Genomic DNA, 22,633 nt, shown 5'->3' with positions numbered 1-22,633 from the left:
CAGCCTTCCTCATAAAGTGGGTAAAAAAACAAACCTGAGAAATGCTAAACAGTTGTTTAATGAGAGATAGAAAAGAGAAAAACAGTACCCAGATATGTCACTTGATGATCTCATCCGCCTGCAGAAAGTCTTCTTGATTCCCAATGTGTAATGCAAACCATTGACTTCTGGCATTTTACTTAAAATGCTATTAATATAAATTTAATATTTATTGCACTCCCATAATATACCACTATAGAAGCAAGTCCAGTTTCCATTTAAGACTATTGCTTCTAACAAGGCTTACGTTTTCTTGATGTTTTATGAATTACATTGTAGTCCCAGAGATCTTAACGATAAAATACTAACCTACACTTGTTATCTCATATTTTTTATGATAGCCATTCTGACAGGTGTGAAGTGATAATCTCATTGTGGTTTGATTTCTGTTACCCTGGTGACTAACGATGTTGAGCACCTTTTCATATACCTTTTGGCCATTTGTGTGTCTTCCTCAGAAAAATGTCTATTTAGTTCCTCTGCCCATTTTTAAATCAGATTGTTTGGGGTTTTTTGCCATTAACTTCTGTGAGTTTTTTAATATATTTTTTGGATATTAACCTCTTATCAGATGTATGATTTTTAGATATTTTCTCTCATTCTGTGGGTTTCATTTTCTTGATGGGCCCCTTTGCTGTACAGAAGATTTTTAGTTTTTTATCATAAAAAAGGCAAGAGATAAGTGTTGGTGAGGATGTGGAGAACAGGAAACCCTTGTGCACTGTTGGTGGGAATGTAAATTGGTGCAGCCACTGTGGAAAACACTATAAAGATTCCTTAGAAATTAAAAACAGAGCTGCCAGGTGATCCAGCAATCCCACTTCTGGGTATATATCCAAAGCATATGAAAGGATATCAAAGAGATATCTGTACTCCTATGCTCATTGTTCACAATAGCCAAGATAAATAAACAACCTAAGTGTCTGTGGATCAATGGATAAAGAAGATATGTATTTATATATACAATGGAATATTATTCAGCCAAGAGAAAGAAGGAAATCCTGCCATTTGCAACAGTATGCATGGACTTTGAGGGCATTATGCTAATTGAAATAAGCTAAAACATTAAATGAGTACATGAACTTCACTGAGGTAAGATATGTTTCTTCAAAACCAGTGTATCTACCCAAATTGGATATCTTTTGTGGAGAAATTGCTGCATAATAAACAAACCAAAAGATAAATCAGCAAGTAACCTCTTTTCTGAAGAGCATAATGTAATCAGTTTAATTAGCAAGCTGTTCTTTACACTCTGACATAAAGTGGAGACAGGAAACTCAAATAACAAGAAATTAAGAATCTGACCATTTATCAGGCTGGAATAGCAGACACAGATAAAACCTCAAACTTAACAGGAAACGGTATTTCTCACAAGAATGATAGAGCTGTAAAGTGTCATAACAAACCCTGTCTTTGAGTGACTATGGCTTGCCTACTCACTGACAAACTTTGCTCTGGAAAATCAGACTATCAGAAACTTCACTTGTGTATAATTATAGCAGCAAGAGTGAAACATCCCATTCTTGCCTGAGAATTTGCCTGGAGAATCTAAGTGTTTTTGACATAGAGGAGCAGTCTTGATTTACAACCAAGACACACAGCTTCAGATAAGGGGTTTCTGGACACAGCATCCACATCTATCTTAACTTCGTAGTTCCTAAGGAAAGAGGACCTTGGTTCACTTTGCAGTCTAGTCCCTTTACACACAGCTCTGCTTTGCTCTAAGCCTATCTAAACACTGCTTCATGTAAATTTCACTTATACTTTACTCTTTCCCAAATCTTTTTTTTTGAACTTTATTTTATTTTTATACAGCTGGTGGTTCTTATTAGTTATCTATTTTATACACATCAGTGTATACATGTCAATCCCAATCTCCCAATTCATCCCCCACCACCGCTTTCCCCCCTTGCTGTCCATACGTTTGTTCTCTACAACTGTGTCTCTATTTCTGCCTTTCAAACTGGTTCATCTGTACCATTTTTCTAGATTCCACATAGATGCATTAATATATGATATTTGTTTTTCTCTTTCTGACTTACTTCACTCTGTATGACAGTCTCTAGATCCATCCACGTCTCTACAAATGACCCAATTTTGTTCCTTTTTATGGCTGAGTAATATTCCATTGCATATATGTACCACAACTTCTTTATCCATTCGTCTGTTGATGGGCATTTAGGTTGCTTCCATGACCTGGCTATTGTAAATAGTGCTGCAATGAATATTGGAGTGTATGTGTCTTTTTGAATTATAGTTTTCTCTGGGTATTTGCCCAGTAGTGAGATTTCTGGGTCATATGGTAATTCTATTTTTAGTTTTTTAAGGAACATCCATACCGTTGTCCATAGTGGCTGTATCAGTTTACATTCCAACCAGCAGTGCAAGAAGGTTCCTTTTCTCCACACCCTCTCCAGCATTTGTTGTTTGTAGATTTTCTGATGATGCCCATTCAAACTGATGTGAGGTGATACCTCATTGTAGTTTTGATTTGCATTTCTCTAATAAGTAGTGATGTTGAGCAGCTTTTCATGTGCTTCTTGGCCATCTGTATGTCTTCTTTGGAGAAATGTCTATTTAGGTCTTCTGCCCAATTTTTGATTGGGTTGTTTGGTTTTTGGATATTGAGCTACATAAGCTGTTTATATATTTTGGAGATTAATCCTTTGTCCCTTAGTTTGTTTGCAAATATTTTCTCCCATTCTGAGAGTTGTCTTTTCATCTTGTTTATAGTTTCCTTTGCTGTGGAAAAACTTTTAAGTTTCATTAGGTTCCATTTGTTTATTTTTGTTTTTATTTCCATTACTCTAGGAGGTGGGTCAAAAAAGATCTTGCTGTTATTCATGTCAAACAGTGTTCTTCCTATGCTTTCCTCTAAGAGTTTTATAGTGTATGGTCTTACATTTAGGTCTTTAATCCATTTTGAGTTTATTTTTGTGTATGGTGTTAGGGAGTGTTCTAATTTCACTCTTTTACATGTGGCTGTCCAGTTTTCCCAGCAACACTTATTGAAGAGACTGCCTTTTCTCCATTGTATATCCTTGCCTCCTTTGTCATAGATTAGTTGACCATAGGTTCATGGGTTTATCTCTGGGCTTTTTGTCTTGTTCCACTGATCTATGTTTCTGTTTTTGTGCCAGTACCATACTGTCTTGATTACTGTAGCTTTGTAGTATAGTCTAAAGTCAGGGAGTCTGATTCCTCCTGCTCCATTTTTTTCCCTCAAGACTCCTTTGGCTATTCGGTGTCTTTTGTGTCTCCATACAAACTTTAAGATTTTTTGTTCTAGTTCCGTAAAAAATGCCATTGGTAATTTGATAGGGATTGCATTGAATCTGTAGATTGCCTTGGGTAGTATAGTCATTTTCACAGTATTGATTCTTCTAATCCAAGGACATGGTATATCTCTCCATCTGTTGGTATCATCTTTAATTTCTTTCATCAGTGTCTTACAGTTTTCTGCATACAGGTCTTTTGTCTCTCTAGGTAGGTTTATTCCTAGGTACTTTATTCTTTTTGTTGCAGTGGTAAATGGGAGTGTTTCCTTAATTTCTCTTTCAGATTTTTCATCATTAGTGTATAGGAATGCAAGAGATTTCTGTGCATTAATTTTGTATCCTGCAGCATTATGTGGTTTTTCTCTTTATCAGTTATTTTCATCAGGTGAAATATTTGAAGAGTCATTTTCTTCATTCTCAATCCTTAAAAATACAAATATTGCTATTATAAGTAATTTTTCCATATGTTGAAATATCAAGAAGTCAGTAGGATTATTAAACACTTCCTTTATATTTCTGTGTGGTATTAATTATAGTTTGAATATTTCTCCAAAAACTAAAAATTAGGTGCTGGTTCTGTGGTTTTACAAAAAATATTTTATAACTATGTGTTGTAATTACTTAAAGCCAATTTTATCTTTTTATTTTTTTTAATTAATTAATTTATTTATTTGTGCCGGGTCTTAGTTGCAGCTCACCGGCTCCTTAGTTGTAGCATGTGAACTCTTAGTTGCGGCATGCCTGTGGGATCTAGTTCCCTGACCAGGGATCGACCCGGGCACCCTGCGTTGGGAGCATGGAGTCTTATCCACTGCACCACCATGGAAGTCCCAATTTTATCTTTTTAAAATCAGCCATTGGATTTCATGGTACCTAGTTTAAGATAGTAATTGGATTTCCTGCTATTCTTGTAGTTTGAGATAATAATTGACAGCTTGTTTAAGGGAATCAGGTATGGGTAGTGAGCTGTGGTTTTACTGAAAAATATTATTTCCATTTATTGTTTCTGTAGTATGAAATGGAGTTTATAAATTATGTATTTCGAATGGTACCACGTATCATATTAAAAGGTAAATTAAAGCTCATCTTATAGTTAGAATACTTTTACATATAGCATAAATGGATATTCCCGTTTCTCTGTGTTTAAAATAGAGGAAGATTTGTGAGTGAGTACCCATAACATGGGCATGAGAAACCTTATTTGTTCCCCATAGTTTAAATTTAAATTTTTTCCTCTGGCCATAGGACAGTGTGTATATGTGTGTGTGTGTGTGTGTGTGTGCATGTGTGTTGAAAAACATAACATTAGATCTACCCTCTTAATAAATGTTTAAGTGTAAAGTGCAGTATTGTTAACAATAAGCTTAATGTTGTACAGAAGATCTCCAACATGATTGAAATTCTAGCCCTACTGAATAGCAGCTCCTCATTCACGCTGCACCCACTATCCCCCGCACCCCCTGCCCAGCTCCTAGAAACCACCGTTCTACTTTCTGTTTCCATGAGATTGACTACTTTAGATACCTCATAAGTGGAATCATATAATACTTATCCTTCTGTGACTGGCTTATTTCACTCAGCATAATATCCTCAAGGTTCATCCATGTTGTTACATATGCCAAGATTTCCTTCTTTTTTATGGTTGAATAATGTTCCATTATATATATAAGTACAAACACCACATTTTCTTTGTCCATTCATGCATCAGTGGACCTCTTGGCCATTGTGAATAATGCTGCAGTGAACATAGGAGTGCAAATATGTCTTTGAAATCCTGATTTTAATTCTTTTGGTTAAATACCCAGAAGTGGTATTGCTGGATTATATGATGGTTCTATTTTTAATTTTTTGAGCAGCCTCCATTCTGTTTTCCATTGCAGCTGCATCATTTTACATTTCCACCAAGAGTATACAAGTGGTCCAATTTCTTCACATCCTTCTCAACCCTTGTTATTTTCTATATTTTTTTATAGTGGCCATCCTAAGAGGTGTGAGTTGATACCTCATTGTGGCTTTGCTTTGCATTTCCCTTCTGATTAGTGTTGTTGAACAACTTTTCATATACCTGTGGGCCATTTGTAATGTCTTCTTTGGAGAATTGTCTATTCAAGCCCTTTGATTTTTTAATCAGGGTTTGGTTTTTTGGTGGTGTTTTGTTTGTTTTGGGGTTTTTTTTTTTTTTTTTTTTGCTATTGAGTTGTAGGAGTTACTTATATTGTTTGGATATTAACCTCTTATCAGATATATAGTTTGCAAATACTTTCTCTTATTTTTTAGGTTGCCTTTTTGCTCTGCAGCAGCTTTCTAGATTAATGTAGTTCCACTTGTCTATTTTTGCTTTTGTTCCGTGTTCTTTTCATATCATATCCAAGAAATTATTGCTAAGACCAGCATTAGAGATGTTCCCCCCCCTATGTTTTCTTTTAGGAGTTTTATTGTTTCTGGTCTTGGGTTTAAGTCTTTAATCCATTTTGAGTTGATGTTTGTGTATGGTGTAAGAGGTGGGTCCAGTTTCATTTTTCTGCATGTGGATATCCATTGTTCCCATCACCAGTTGTGGAAGAGACTATTCTTTCCCCATTCTGTAGTCTTGGCACCTTTGTTGAAAATCCATTAACCATATGTGTGTGGGTTTATTTCTGGGCTCTCCATTCTGTTCCATTGGTCTATATGTCTGTCTTTATGCCAGTACCATAAGGTTTTGATTACTGTAACTTTGTAATATGCTTTGAAATCAAGAAGTGTGAGGCCTCCAGTTTTGTTCTTCTTTCTCAAGATTGTTTTGGATATTTAGGAACCTTTGTGGTGGTTCCATGTGACTTTTAGGGTTGTTTTCCTATTTCTGTAAAAAATACCATTGAGATTTTTAGAGGGATTACATTGAATCTGTAGATCACTTTGGGTAGTATGGACACTTTAACAATATTAAGTCTTCTAATCCATGAATATGGGGTATCTTTCCATTTATTTATTTCTAATTGTTTTCATCAGGATTTTGTAATTTTAAGTGTACAGGTCTTTCCTAAGTATTTTATTCTTCTTTTATGAGATTGTAATTGAGGTTTTCTTAATTTCCTTTTCTGATTATTCATTGCTTGTGTATATAAACACAACTGATTTTTATATGTTGATTTTGTATCCTGCAACTTTGCTGAATTCATTTATTCTAACAGTTTCCTTGTGGAATTATTAGGATTTTCTACATGTAAGGTCATATCATCTGCAAGCAAGAGATAATTTTACTTCTTCCTTTCCGACTTGGATGATTTTTGTTTCTTTTCCTTGTCTCTCTGGCCACAGGACATTTAACATGATCCACGATAGACAAAGAATCAAAAAGATGAGAATTCTTCTGGGTATATCAATTCTTAAATGAGAGCTACTTATTTTAAAATAATACCTATTACAAAACTGTTCCCTCATATTTATTTTTCCCAGATGAATTTAATTATATTTTTTTATGTTCAAAAATGATTCAGTTGGTATTTTGATTGGAATTACATTAATTCATGAGACAATTGCCATCTTTACCATAGTAAATTCTTCTGTTCACAAGTGAAGTGTCTTTCCTTTTTTTTTTTTTCAGGTCTTTTAACTCCCAAAATACTTATAAATAAAGTATTTTATTAAAATGTGGCCTACACATTTTAAAGCTGCTCCTTAGATACATAATTTAATTTGATGTATGTATTCTCATTTGTTAACTTGAGGATTTTTTTTTTTAATTGTTTCTGGTCGTTTTTTTCAGTTGATTTTTGTTTGCTTGCTTTCTAGGAACACAATCATATATATTGCAAATAGTGAGAATTTTGTATTTCTACTGTTCATACCACCTTATTTTTTTCACTTGTGGGTTTCAATTGCTTCATACTTCTGGAATAATTCATTAACTCTTTCAGATTAAGTGCCCCTATTATGTGTTGGGAGACAGAGTGAATAAATAAACATATAGTATATTAGATGTGATAAGTGCTGTGGAGAAAAATAAAGCAGAGTATGGGTGTTGTGGAGTTGTTGTGGGTTTCAATTTTATGTAGGGATATCAGAGACGGTCTCATCTTAAAGGCAACAGTTGAGTAGAGCCCTGGAGGAAGTGAGAAAGCAAGGCAGCTGGGAGGAAAAGAACACTGCAGGTAGCTGAATAGAAAGTGCAAAGGTTCTGAGTCAGGAGCTGTGTATGATATTCAAGGAAGAGCAAGGAGGCCAGTATGGCTGAAGCAGAGTAAAAGGGAGAAGAGTAGGAGAAACGATGTAGGAGTACAAATAACAAATCATACTGGGTGATAATAATAGAGGTAATAGTTGTTAAACATTATGTTTGAGGCCTTGTTCTACGTACTTAACAAGTATTCTTTCATTTAATCCTTACAATAACCTTAAGAGGGAAACACTGTTATCTCCGTTTCATAATGAGGAACCTGAACTCAGAGAGAGAGAATATGAATATGAATGAATTTGCCCAGGATCATACAACCAGAAAGTTGTGAAACCAAGTTTCATAGTTCAATATATTTATTTTTTGGCCGCACCACGCAGCATGAGTCATCTTAGTTCACCGACCAAGGATCTAACCAGGGCCCCCTGCAGTGGAAGCTTGGAGTCCTAACCACTGGACTGCCAGGGAAGTCCCCATAGTTAAATATTCTGATTCCAAAATATATGTCCTTAAACATGACACTGTGCTAGACATGGTGAGTCCAGCAGCAAAGTATAGATTTAATGTTATAGAAATGAGGGAGTTATCCATTTCAGTGAATGACAACTCCATCTTTCCAGTTGCTCAGACCATAAATTTGAAAGTCATATTTAACTCATTCGGTTAGCTCTGTCTTCAAAATAGATCCAGTTGCTGATCACATTTTGTCATCATCATTGCTCCCACCCTGGTGCAAGCCACTGCACATCTCCAGGGGTTAATACATAATCTTCTAGGGACTTCCTTGGTGGTCCAGTGGTTGGGACTCTGCACTTCCACTGCAGGGGGCACGGGTTCGATCCCTGGTTGAGGAACTAAGATCCTGCAAGCTGAGCAGCGGGGCCAAAATAATCTTCTAAATGATTTCCCTGCTTCCACCGTTGCTCTACCCAGCAGTCAGAGTGATACTTTTAAATCAGATTAGCATGTCAGGTCTTTGCTGAAAACATTTCAACAACAGATTCCTGTCTCAGGGTAAAAGCCAAAGTGCTCATATATGATGTGCCCCCTCTTCATCCTCATCTTCTACACTCTCTCCCAGCTCACTCCGCTGCAGTCACAGCAGCCTGCTCACTGTTCCTAGAAAAAGCTGAGCAGTTTGAGCCTTTTCAGTGGCTCCCTTCCCTCATTTGTATCTTCAGTCAAATCTCATCTTCCTCACCTGCTCTCTTTAGCCATTCCTACTAAATCCCTATTCCCTCCTGTGCTTCATTTTTCACCTTAGTACTCAACACCTTCTAATGTGCTATACAATTTTACTGATTTATTTTGTCTGTTGCCTGTCTGCTTACATTAGAATATAAGCTCTGCAAAGTCAGGGATTTTTGTTTGTATTATTTTTTACTGACGCAGTCCCACTGCTGGCACATAATTGTTCAATAACGATCTGTTGAATAAATTTTAAAAAAAGAAAAAGAAAGAAGGGAGTTATTTAAGGTTTGACTTTAAGCTGTTATAGTTATGACTGTGCACATTTTATGTCTCCTGTAAGTTTCTTAAAGTCAAGGAAAGTCTTGTTCATTTCTGGAACTCTACTCATGGTCTCCAGTACATTCTCTTTTATATCATATTAGCTGCTCAGTGTATGGTGGTTGTTGAATGTCTTCTCAACAGGAATGTCCTAAGAATAACTATTCATCTTTACCCAAATGAAAGCATTAGATATTTTCACAAATAATATATATACACAAATATACACTCACACACATATTTCTTTACATACTTATATGCTAAAAGGTAAATCAGATCTATAACAAGTTAGCTTCCTTTACACTCTTTAAAAATTATAATTAAAAGTATTTTAAATTCTAATCTGCTCTATTGTTAGTTACCATGTAAATTAACTTTTGATACTGCAAAGAATTATTTCATTATCATGACACTTGTCAAGACACTTCTGGAAAACCATGGCAGCTTCTGAGAGTCATGAACATGTTAAACATTTAGAAGAGTGATATAAAGATGACTAAAGGGACATAAAAAAACAAAGAATTGAAATAAGAAACAACAAACAAAAGGTAATTGACGGTGACATGTAAACTTGTTTCCTTCATAGGGGAAAGAACTACAGAAACAGAAGATACACAGTTTACAAATAGACCAAGAGTTGGTTTCCTAAAGACTTGTCTGTTGTTTCACCTCCCAATACAGATAATCCCTACATTTCCCCTGTTTGTTTTTCATATAACCTCTACTTCCACTCAGTGTGCAGATACACATCAGTTGCCTTCATTACAATTACTTGGACTTAGATACATAAACTGTTGAAAAGCACAAAATGGTAATGCTACCTCCCAGCCAGTAGTTCTGTTTCAACAGCGTTACCATATTTATCTAACAACAGTGTTTGTGTAATTATTTGCTTTATTGAATTTTTTGCTTATTTTTTAAAAATGTGAGTGGATAGTTTATTAAGTCAACGTGCTTATGTTAATGATAAGAAGAGTAGGTCTTATAAACTTAATACAGTTGATGCCAGTGAAAATAATTAGGCATACCAAAAAGGCAGTTAGTTGGTTATCAGTTTGATCTAAGATTATGTATTATTTTGTCAAAGAAAAAGTAAATAATTGTATGAAATGTTGGAAATACCGTGATTGTCAGTTTGTATCTAAAAAGGCAAGAGGGCCTCCCCAGTCGCGCAGCGGTTAAGAATCCACCTGCCAATGCAGGGGACATGGGTTCGAGCCCCGGTCCAGGAAGATCCCACATGCCACGGAGCAACTAAGCCCATGCGTCACAACTACTGAGCCTGGCTCTAGAGCCCATGAGCCACAACTACTGAGCCCGCGAGCCACAAATACTGAAGCCCACATGCCTAGAGCCTGTGCTCCACAACAAGAGAAGCCACCCCAATGAGAAGCCCGTGCACCGCAACGAAGAGTAGCCCCTGCTTGCCGCAACTAGAGAAAGCCTGCGTGCAGCAATGAAGACCCAATGCAGCCAAAACTAATAATAAATAAATAAATAAACAAACAAACAAACAAGGCAAGGAAGTCTATGTTTTATTGTAGTTTTCAGGGAGAGACCCACCCCCATAACATTCAAGTGTCCTTTTGCTCTCACATATTTGACTAAATATAGCTTTTTACAGGAAAGCATTGTATTAAAAAATAATTGTATAAAAAATAAAAGCAAATAGAAATGCCTATGATCTTGTTCATTATATCTGTGCTCTGTTAGAGGGACAGAGTCTCGTGTTTGTTAACCCACTAAAACATTTGTGAAGCCCCTCCTACGGTTTGGACAACCTTTTTCGTAAATGGATGGTAATTATATCAGTTTAGGATAATGCTAACTACTGTAATAACTAAGCTAGATCATAATATAATTTTATTTCAAGTTTATGCAATAGTTTAGAGCAGATGTTCAAGTTGTTGGATGACTTTCTTTCTTTGGGTGACTCAGGGACCCAGACTTGCATTTTCTGGGACCTCACAGTGTCATGTAGCCTGCTAATGGGGAAAGAAAGAGTAGGAAAATGACACATTATTTTTGCTCGCATTCCATTGGCAAGAACTGTTCTCTTTGGCACATCATGTTGACTGGGAAATGTCTTTTGATGGGATAATTGCCTCCCACCAGTAACTTCCACACTATGGAAGGGAGAGCACAGATTATTTGTGAATGGCTAGCCAGCTCTGCCAAAGTGAAAATGTTGATAGTAATCATGTATTAGTTTCCTGTGGCTATGTTAACAAGTTCTACAAACTTGGTGACTTGAAACAGCACAAATTTATTCTCTTAAAGTTCTGGAATTTAGAAGTCCAAAGTGTGTTTCACTGGGTCAAGATCAAAGTCTTAGCAGGGCTGCCTTCCTCTGAATACTCTAAGGGAGAATCCATTTCCTTGCCTTTTCTAGCTTCTAGAGCTGCATTCCTTGCATTCGTTCATTCTTGGCCTCTTCCTCCATCCTCAAGGCCAGCAACATAGCATCTTGCTCCTTGCCTTCTTATAGTCAAGTCTCCCTCTGCCTCTTCTTATAAGGACACTTGTGATTACATTAAGGGCCCACCCAGATAATTCACGATAATCTCCCCATCACAAGATCCTTAACTTAATCATACTTGCACGCCCCTTTTTGCCATGTATGGTAACATTCACAGGTTTCAGAGGTTAGGACCTGGCCATCTTTGGGGCCATTATTCGGCCTACTGCAGATAGTTAACATTTATTGAACACTCAGTATTGTGTCATGTTTATTCTGAGAACTTTGCATGTGTAAGTCTGTATATTTCTGCCTGTCTACTTGATTTATTCATGATCTGCTCTACTTGTAGGCTTGCTTATTTTTCTCAATTAGGTTTTGTTTCTATTTTTGCCATCCTTTGGAAGATGTATTCTTCATTTTAATGTCAAAAATTTTACCGAAAATTCATCATCTCTCAGAATTGGAAAGAATTTTTCAAAATTATCTTGTCTAACCATCCCATTGGGGGGGACTATTAATTTATCCTTTAGAATGTATTTCTCTTGAACTTTGAAGAAAGTCCTTTAACTCTGTTAGGCTCCTTTGGATTAATTAATGTATTAAACTGCTTTCTTTTTTCCTACCCAAATCTACCTTTTTTCAGTTACCTTTAAAAATCAAATTGTGGAATTTTTCTTTGGATTTTTTCCCCACAAAAATACTGAATTTAATTTGGCCATTGTCATAATCACATAGGGATGACTTAATAGGACAAAAAGGATGCACTTTGGATCAACAACATTTCCTGGGAAAGACGTGGTTGAAGGCTTAAAAAGCCATTCATAGATTTTAGTGAAACCACAGGAGTAGCAAACAAACAATTGTATAAAACATGCTAATAACTGGATGAAATTAAACCAAAAGCGGATGCTCCTGATTTAGAGTCATCATGTAGTAGAATTATGTGCTATGATTATGCTATTATTATGATTCATTCAGGTAACAGCTTCATTGATTGCATATTAGGTGCTAGGGATACAGAAATGATGGTATCATTCCTGTCCTAGATGATGTAACATTCCAGTGAGGACATAGACATGAAGACATTGATGCAGTGATGCTTACAGGTATAATAGAAACCACAGCTCAAGGTGGCTTAAACAGTGCAAGGAGTTTATTGGTCATGAACAGGTATATCTGAAAATTACCAGGCAGATGAGGCTTCCTGTAGTAGCTCAATTACACTGGTCATGTGCCTTCCTCCTTCCCCCTTTTCATGTTTCTTCTCAGTGTTTTCTGCAGATCAGCGTTATTCTAAAGCTGGCTGCCTTGGAGGTTGTGTGACGACTAACAGCTTCAGGGATGCTCCTAGAAAGAGAGCTCCTGTCCTCTAATTATTAAACTAGTCCTAGAGTTCAGGCTGACTGTATCAACTTTGATCTCATGTAACCCAGTCACTGAATTGGGGAAAAGTATAATCGAAAGGCAGGTGAAAAGCAAAATTTAGAACTTTCAAAGTATTTCGTATATCCCTGAAAATTGGAGTTCATCTCATTATGGCTTTATTGTGTTTATCTTGGATTTTTCTTAATATACTGAATCAGAAATTCTTACTGGTGGGAAGTAAACCCAGAAGATCCTACCTAGTTCAGTGATTTTCTTTTGAGATTTTGAAGGCATAAAGATTTTCTATTCTCCCTTTAGAGAACTTTGATTTTGTACTCATTTCATTGCAGAAATTACGAATCTGACATACTGTCTCTCCTCTACTACTTCTTCCCTTGTCACTGGGGCAGTAAGGTTGGTTTTGATATTGAGTTCAGATGGTTCATGGTTAGGCTACTTTCAAGCCTCAGTTACATTTACAGTAGGAAAATGCCAGGCCAGAAGTGTCAAGGGCTTGCCATAACAACCTCATATTTACGATTTAAACTTTAGTTTGGGAAACCTATTTTTGATTTTGCCACTAATATACATTTAATCAGGCTATTCATAGTATATAATGCTTGAAAAACTGAATTAGTAATACAAAGCTGCTTTGATTTCAATGTAAGCACTTCCACGTGTTCTCTTTCTGCTTAGTCTCTGGTTTACCACATTTGCATTCATGGCAGTTCTGTCTCTCTCCATGACAAATGTTCATTCAGGAACCAGGAACATGTGTGACACTGTTACAGGATTGCCAGATCTTATTTTGAAGAATTTGGGCAGGGAGGGAGTAGAAGGAGAGAGATACTTGCTGATAGTCTGACCAGACTTAAATACAATCCCATTCTACATCCCAGCACAGCTGGAGCAAGGCACTCGAATACAGGATAAGCCTGTGGCAGGGGAGGGGGGGGTGCGGGGGGGTGCTTCTGGTAAACCAGTACTGCTAGAGTAAGGCCTCTCAGCTCTACCAAAAGAGCTGTGGAGGTACATTTGATAGTCTCAGTGTATAAGGGTTCCTGCCCTAACTTAAAAAAGAAATGCTTCCTTGTGCAAAATTATATTAAATGTTGGGACTTCCCTAGTGGCGCAGTGGTTAAGAATCCGCCTGCCAATGCAGGGGACACGGGTTCACGGAGCAACTAAGCCCGTGTGCCACAACTACTGAGCCTGCTCTCTAGAGCCCGCGAGCCACAACTACTGAGCCTGCGTGCCACAACTACTGAAGCCGACGTGCCTAGAGCCCATGCTGTGCATCAAGAGAACAGGAGAAGCCCGCACACTGCAACGAAGAGTTGCCCCTGCTTGCCACAACTAGAGAAAGCCCACGCGCAGCAACGAAGACCCAACGCAGCCAAAAATAAATAAATAAATAAAATTATATTGAATGTTATTTGCTAAGAAAGGGAAAACATAATGTATTTCTAGTGAATTATATGATGATTGTATCCAAGGCATAATTGTAATAATAGCAAATGCTTATCTAGTGCTTACTCTGTGTCAGATACTGTTCTAAGCATTTTACATACATTAGCCCACTTAACCCTTACAATAGCCATATAAGATAGATTATTATTAGTTTTATCCCTATTTTACAGAGGAAGAAATTGGCACAGAGGTCAAGTAACTTGCCCAAGTTCACACAGCTTAAGGGACAGAGTTGGGATTTGAATCCAACATAGTCTGGGACCAGAGTTCATACTTTTTAATCATTGTACTTTACTTCCTGTCAAGATAGGACTGAAATTGTCATTAAAAATAATATCAATAATATTTTTTATGTTTTGAAAGAAATCGACATTTTGAAATTTACCTACTAAATATTCAACTTGCTTATTTTTTATTCTAGGAGAAGACTTTGCAGTTGTGCAGCAAGAAATTATTATGATGAAAGACTGTAAGCACCCAAATATTGTTGCTTATTTTGGAAGCTATCTCAGGTACATTGTTTGTTTCCCTTATGAAAAGCAGTAATGATTTCCATCACCTAATACATTTAACAAAATAAAGTTAGCTCTAATACCAAGTTTTGTAGTTTTCTTCATGCTTTGAAAATAAGATATCTTCATATGAATGGAATTTTTATTTATGACCTCTTTATGTTAATTCTGTAACCCATACCATAGTCTGTGATTTGTCTGTTATACTCTTGGGAATTCTGGGTGTAGTTTCAGTGAGGAAGCTGGCAAGTAAAAACTGACTTTTATGGTTAGTCTTCCTGTGGTAGACCAGAGATCTAAATACGCCATCCTGTTGCCCCTTTCTTCTAGTCTTGGGTGAATTTACAAAGTATATCTGTTGTTTTTATTAGAACCTTTTTTTTTCTTTTGTGCTTCTAGCCTCAAAGTATTGCATCATCCCTTCCCTTCATTTATCCAGAGGACTAGGAATTATAATTATTTTACTAACTTATTTTCCCAGGTCCTAAAGTGAACTTAGAAGGACTGAATTTGCCGCCCCTTGTTTTGGTTTGGCAGGACCAAGCCAGGTTCCGAACCCAGGTCATATTCCATAGGGGATGACCTCAAGGCCAGATCTTGCGTTTCCATTCACTTCTGTATGCAGTTGAGTTGAGCACTGTGACCTAGTTGTTTCCAAGATTCCTTCCAAAGGGGAAGGATTAGAGAATGTTTTCTTAGGTATTTAAAAAACTCTTCTGTTTGGTTCCCATATACTGTAGGGTAAGAATAAGGATGTATCCTATTACAGCTCCCATTCTGTCTGTGAGCCAAGTACAAAACACTTCTTTTCTGATGCAGGCACAGCATATGGAAAAGACGGGGTACTTCTGCCCTCTCTTCCTTCCAGCTTGTGAAAGGCCAGGCGGACCAGCTCTTCTTGATTCTGACCGCTCTTGGATAGCTTTGATTGCCCACCTTCATCGAGGTCAAAGGGTGGGTTTAATGGGACTTTAGTTCATGTAGGGACAGGTGCTACCCCGAGGTCAGTGGCTGTTAAACATTTTGAATGGGTTCTTTAACAGCCAGTTTAAAACTGTTTTAATGGTGGGTGGTTCAGACAACAACCTAACAACAGTTTCTGCATCAGTTTTTATCTTATGGACAGACCCAGCACAGGCAGTTACTCCATCAGCTCAAAGAAGTCTCTTACAATCATTTAAGCTCATGATACAAATAACTGATTTCTGCCAACACATGTAAATTGTCACTTCAAAACAATTTGTTTCACTGTTATTGGTCCTAACAAAATGATCCTACTTAGACTCATTTGGGAGAAGCATTACAAAGTTTTCTTCCCCCAAGAGCAGACAGATCTTTTTTTAAGAGTTTTTGTGTTTTCCCAGGGACATTGAACTGAGAATTTCTCAAACATGGTCTGAGTCTTCCAGAAATATGGGACCATCCAAAGCCTAACCTGTTATTCCAGGAGAGCCCCACCCACTTACATGGCAACCTTGGTGTGGTGAAATGAGCATGATCTTTTTGCCACAGAGACTGTAGTATAGTTGGTAGTTTAGAGCTTGAGTTCTGGAGTCAGGTTGGTTGGGTTGGTTGAGTCCTGACTCCATCACTTACTAACTTTGTGACTTACGGCAAATTACTTAACCACTCTGTGCCTCCATTTCCTCATCTATAAAATAAGGATAATAATAATAGATACATGATGTGATAACTACAAGGGTAATTGGTAAATATAAGTAAAGTGTTAAGAACAATGGTTAGAGCATAATAAATGCTCAATAAATGTTAACTTGTATTGCTACTACTATTGCTATGATTACTATTACTGTTAACTGTTTTTTAAATACCATCAGGTTAGTGCCTAATTTGATCTTTTCAACAATGCTCTTAGGAATATTACTCTATGGTAAATATTATTTCCATTTTACAAATAAGGTGTTTGAGAGTTTCACATTGAGTATTTAGTTCACAGTCTCATTTCAAGTTATTGACAGAGGAGGGTCCGAGTTCTTTCTGTGGTATTGTGCTTATGGATCACAATGACTTTTGACTTGGCCTTTCTACTTCCTTGCCAAAAAAGCTGACCAAATAAACTTCCAGTACTTCACACCCACCCACCCCACCCCTCAAAATTCAAAAAGTAACATTAAGCTAAACTGGACACTTGACTTTCTGGGTTACTTAGGCAAGAGCCTTCCCACACAGGTTAGGCAGCAAAACGTTTGATCTTGTTACCAGAATACAGAATTCCTTTTTGGTTTGTATTCATTTTTGTTGAGACTTGGGGCAAAATAGCACAACTCTGTAGTGACATACTCTTTAACCTTAACCATGAGACATGCTACGAGAGAGCCAATTTGAGGTTATGCCTAACAAAAATTGTACTTACATTTAGATATCAGGAACCATGTATTCTGACTGTATTTTGAATATCCTTTTTTTTTAAAGTAAACCTTTTAAATTGAAGCATAGTATACATACAGAACAGTGTGCAAGTTTCTGTCTTCTGTGTAACTCAATGAATTTTTTTTAGAGGATACTTTTATTTTAATCTAAGTATAAGGATACAGAGAGCAAAACTGCCCAGAAACCATAGTGAAACAGACAAAATTAGAGTCATTCTTTTTTTTTTTAATAAAGCGTGTTCATTTGGAGTTGTATGATCTGAGATAGGAAAACTGGTTTAAATATATAATTTTATTCTGTAATGTGTAGTTGATGAAAGTGATATGAAAGCAATTGGTAGTATAATGTGGAACAGCGATTAATCCTCTCTTTCTTTAGCTCTTTTCTTCTATAGAAATTCTTCCCTGCTTCACTAATTAAAGTCTAGACTCAGGCAGATTTGGACTATGGGATAATGATTAGCCTTGTGGGGTGTTAGAGCTAGAAGGGACCAAGAGGTCTTGTCACTTAGCCCACTTTTTTTTTTTTTGCTGATAGAAGAGAGACTGCTGGATAAATGACTTCTTTAGGTTATCCAGCTACTCATTGTTGGTGCTGGGATTTAAACCTGGCTCTGCAGGTACCTAGCCAGCAGTCTTCTTGGTGTACATATTACTTAGTCCGGAAATGGCAGATTTAGTCTCAGAGGGAACATGGTTTCTTGGCTTCTTTCTCATTACTGAATGATTTTTCAGAAGGCAATGAGCTTGTTTGTTTGAACTTGATACAAACCCCCTAAAATATATACTGTTCTTATTGACCGTCTTCCTTCTATCTTGTTGCCATTATAGCCTATTATAACAAATTTGGACAAAAAAATTGAGTAAACTGAAGTAATGTGGTTTGACCATTAATAAATTTCCCCTCCAGGAAATCAGACTTAACCCTATGAATTTACTGAATAGATGACCAGCAAATAATTAAGTTCAGAAGCGTATTTTATAACAGGGTTATAGTGAGCTATGCTCACTTCCCAAAGGAATATTGAGACTGAGCTCCTGTAAGACAGAAGCCTGATACTCTTGATGGGGCCGTCCTTACTTGCTCTTCAACATCATTAAAAGCCTGTGTTTATTGAGTGCTTAATTACACATACTGTACAACAAGAACTGGATAGAGAAAACTTTTCTCTGAAAGTTTAGAATTTAAAGTAAATAGTCCTGGTGTGGTATATATTTTTATCTGTATTTCTGTGTGTATATTTACAAAACAACAGATTTAGATCACCATAGACCTATTCTTTATTCTCAGTAGAGCTAAACGATTGCTTCTATTAAGCAAAGAATGATCTTAACTTCAGATTCTTCTAAGCATTCCTTCGCCCAGCATATCCTTTAAGAATAAATTAAGAAAATTGGAACATTCCTTTCTAGTCTGATCTCATAATGATCAGCTTTGACTAACAGCAAATGATCCTCAAAAGATGAGCTGTCAGAAGGTCAGATCCATGCACTGAAAACACTTTTATTTAGATCAGATATTTTAAACCTTTGAAATCCAGAGTAGTAGTTTAGATGAACATGATTTAACTCATAGTAATAATATATTTATGAATCATCACCACTTACAAAGTGTGTTTACATTATTTCTTAGGATGTCTAGAGTGCTGTATTGATTTCTGGAGATGTTAAGATAGATAAAACAGTCCTTGCCTTTTAAGGAGCTTACTATTGAATAGAAAAAATAGACATGAGCAAATAATTGCAATGCTAGGTGCAGTAATCATTTTGACGTAAGATATAAAGTGATAAAGATGTGGTAGAATATGTGATTTTGTCAAAGGGAATCAGAGAGAGCTCTTTGAATGATGTTATTCCCAAATACTGGGTGTTAGAGGATTAGTGTGCATTTGCTGTGGTGTGTATATGTATGTAGAAAATTGTAATTTCTGACAAAGGAAATGGATGCATGAAAAAATCATGAAGTGTTCAGGAGATAGCTAATAATCTCATATTAGAGTTTAAGGGGAAAGGGTGTAGTTCAGCAGGTTAAGACTGTGGAGATTTAGGCAAAAAAGAAACCTTTTATGCCTTAATTAGGACCTATATGTATTGAGCATACTTGTTGGAAGGTTTTAACACAGAGGTAGTATATTCTATGGGGGGATGGACTTGGGGTGTAGGGTATTGAGACAAGGAGTCAGTTAATTTTATACGGTACATTTATTACAGTAATCCAAGAAAGAGATGGTAGTCCCTTGAGTTATATAGAAACTGGAAGAAATTTTTTTTCTAGAGCCAGAGACAGGACTTGCCAGGACTTGTAGTCCCTTGAGTTATATAGAAACTGGAAGAAATTTTTTTTCTAGAGCCAGAGACAGGACTTGCCAGGGAAACCACAGAATCTTAACTGAAAATGCGTTTTTGAATGCTCACACTATGAAAATAAAAATTACAGTTAAGTCACTTTAATTTATACCCAGCTACTGTCTTTTTTTAAAAAAAGAAACTTAATCTTGGAATATGTTAGATTTACATAAAAGTTGCAAAGATAGTACAAAGAGTTCTCGCAGCTTTCCCTGGTGTTAACATCTTACATAACCCTGGGACATTTGTCAAAACTAAGAAATTAACACTGGTACAATAATATTAGCTAAACTAAGGTACTGCATTTGGATTTTACCAGTGTTTCACTAATGGTCCTCTTTAAGAAATTTGGTGGAACTACCTTATGAGATACTTCTTTATACCAGTATTGCTGGGGTATTTCTACGGGATATTTGTTCAGAGGGATGCTGATATGTGAAAAAATGGGTCTATGGAAAAAATAATTGGGGGATGTAGCGAACTAAACAAAATTAGAGAAGTTGTATTTCTTCTTTCTCTTCTTCATTTTCCCTCTCCCCTCTGCTCTGTTATCTTTTCCCCTTCTTCCTCTTCTCCATTCTCCCCTTCCCAACATTCCATCCCCTTTCTTCCCCTCTTTCTAATCTTCCTCCTCCTTTTCCCACCTTTTCTTCCCTCTCCACACCTCCTCCTTCCCTTTCTCCTTCTATTCTGTGCCCCACTCCCACCCCACAGGATTTCTCAGAGACCTTAAAATACCAGTGGCATTGTTAATTTCCAAGAGAAGAGAAGACTAGTATATGACATTTCTAAAACTGATTTAACTGTGCAGTGGTTTCTTTTGGGGAACATACTTCACATAGGACTGCTGTCCAGTGACCCGTTCTTTGTCAAATATTATGCCAAACTGGGAGTGTTAAGTACAATTATAGAGAAATAGGTCACCTTGTATCCTCTGAATACATAGCTACCCCTCATTGTTAAAGGGGAAGAAGGTGGATGGGTTGCGTATAACTTTTTGGAATGCGGTCGTTTTTGCCTATTTGTTTAAAAATGAACCAAAACATTTTAAATTCAGCATACATTAGCATGAGCTATCCTAAACTAAAACATCTAGCAGTTATTAAACTTTTCCTTTTTCACATTGACAGTTGAGGTTACAGTTGAATTATTTTGCTGAATGTGATGGAGTAGCCATTGGCAAGTGCTTTGGTCAACAAGATAACCTACAGTAAAGTACAGGGTACTGCAGTGTGGGGCACGGCTAGGCATCCTGTCCTGGGGGAATGACTGGTCTGCTAGTTTCTAGCAGACATTTGAGAGCTGTTTATCCTTGGTGATCATGCTCATATTTTATTTTTCTTTTTAAATCATGTTATATTTGGGCAAAATATATAAATAATTATACTTAGTTCAGTGTGGGAAGATTAAAAGGTGTGTTTTAGAAATGATAACCTCTTTAATTTAATGAAATAGTTATTAGAATGTTAGTTCCTATATGCTCTAGTAAACATTGAACTAGAAGATGAAAATAGTGAACTTTTCCCCTCTCTACTTATTTTTTCTATTCCTTGTCAGAAAGATAATTTTACAGAATAAGAAAGAAGAATTATAAGGATTTGTTGAGCCAGAGAATTAATAGTGATATATTGTATATTTACCTCAGTGATTAATTTTATTTTAGTTCAGATACCCAGGGACAAAGATTTTGTAATTTATTGGCCTGCATCAAATGGACTGATCTGATTCAAGTCCTTTCCCGTTAGGCAGATGGCTTGGTGAGTGACCAAAAGCAAATGCAGATTTACCATCACAGGAGAGACATTCTTAGAACAGATGGAAGTCATTTTTCTAATAGACTCTGAATATTCAGGCGTTTCTGGTAATAGAATAGAATGTTGTAAAGGTAAAGTGTTTTAGGCATCTTAAAAGATAAAGTATTAAATATATAATTATGATTTTTTTTTCTCAGTCTGTAAGTTGGAAAATCATTTTACATTGAGTGAACAGAAAATTGTGTTTTCAAGCAAGGTGAGAAAGGGGGTAGACCAGCTTCAAGTAGAGGATGGTATAATATTGAAATATGTAAGAAAGCAGAGAACTCATTTCCTGCATCCATTTTCTTTACAAGGAGAATTGTTTTCAAACTGGAAAGGGTAGGAAAATAATGCTTAATAAAAGCATTATTAAGAAGGAATTGAAGTACAGATAGGTGAGTAGATAATTATAGAGCACCAGACACTTTAAATGAATGTAAGCCTTTTAGATTTATATAAATAATATCTCATTACTATACTGAAAATAGAGCAGACATGATTGTCATCCACTGTCGGTGAGTGTCTTGACAAATAGGAGGGGTGTCAAAAGATTAGTGATCAGCATTGACCAATTTGCAAAGGAAAGGAAACGGTGATTTCTAGAAAATACAGACCGTTAAACTTGATGTCATCTGTCCCCAGCAAACATCTAAGATAAATTATTAATCACATAATTAGTGAGCGCTTATAGGAAGGAAGTGGTGATTAGCATTACTTTAGTAAGAAGTTATGTCAAATCAATACCATCTCTTCTATTTTTTTTCTTAAAAAAAGGAAAAAGGCAAGTTTACTTAATTACACCTTCACTGAGTTCCAGGAGCAGTTTAAGGTGCCTCACATAAATAAAACACAACAAGACAAAATATAACAAAAGGAGTAGAAAACAGCTTACGTTTATTGGGCGTATAGTCCATGTCCTTTACTAAGCAGTTTACTTATCCTGAGCAGACCCCAAAACAATTCAGCCAGTTTCTGTGAGATGTGAGAAGTCCCAGCTGCCTGTTGCTTAAGCCCTTGAGGCAGGAATTTTATATGAAAGTTTCATGTGCAGCAGATGTGAAAATATTTTAGAGCAGTAGTTCTCAAGCACTTTGGTCTTAGAACCCCTTTTATTTTACACTCTTAAAAATGATTGAGTACCCCCAAAGAGCTTTGGTTTGTATGGGTTATATCTATTGATATTTACTATATTAGATATTAAAATTGAGAAACATTTGAAACAAGAATACATAAGCACATATTCCAGTAGCTGTCAGAGGGATGACATCATCATCACACTTCCTGCTCCTGTAGTGTCTGGAAAACTCCACTGTA

General features: G+C 36.4%; 1 protein-coding gene across 3 annotated transcripts in view; it reads left to right on the top strand.

The window, feature by feature from the left end:
- The window catches only part of MAP4K3 (mitogen-activated protein kinase kinase kinase kinase 3), a 190,270-nt gene that overhangs the window by 78,308 nt on the left and 89,329 nt on the right, over positions 1-22,633 (top strand). For 2 of the 3 annotated variants that reach the window (XM_032652732.1, XM_032652733.1), the window contains exon 3: positions 14,700-14,790. In XM_032652732.1, the coding sequence (XP_032508623.1) occupies positions 14,700-14,790 (91 nt within the window). Of the gene's footprint in view, positions 1-14,699; positions 14,791-22,633 lie in introns of those variants that run through there. The other variant, XM_032652734.1, reaches the window with a different exon arrangement.

The sequence above is a fragment of the Phocoena sinus genome, chromosome 13, assembly GCF_008692025.1.
Source record: "Phocoena sinus isolate mPhoSin1 chromosome 13, mPhoSin1.pri, whole genome shotgun sequence".
NCBI lineage: Eukaryota > Metazoa > Chordata > Mammalia > Artiodactyla > Phocoenidae > Phocoena > Phocoena sinus.
Note: the sequence above shows the minus strand (reverse complement) of the source record. Positions and strands in the feature narration are given on the sequence as shown.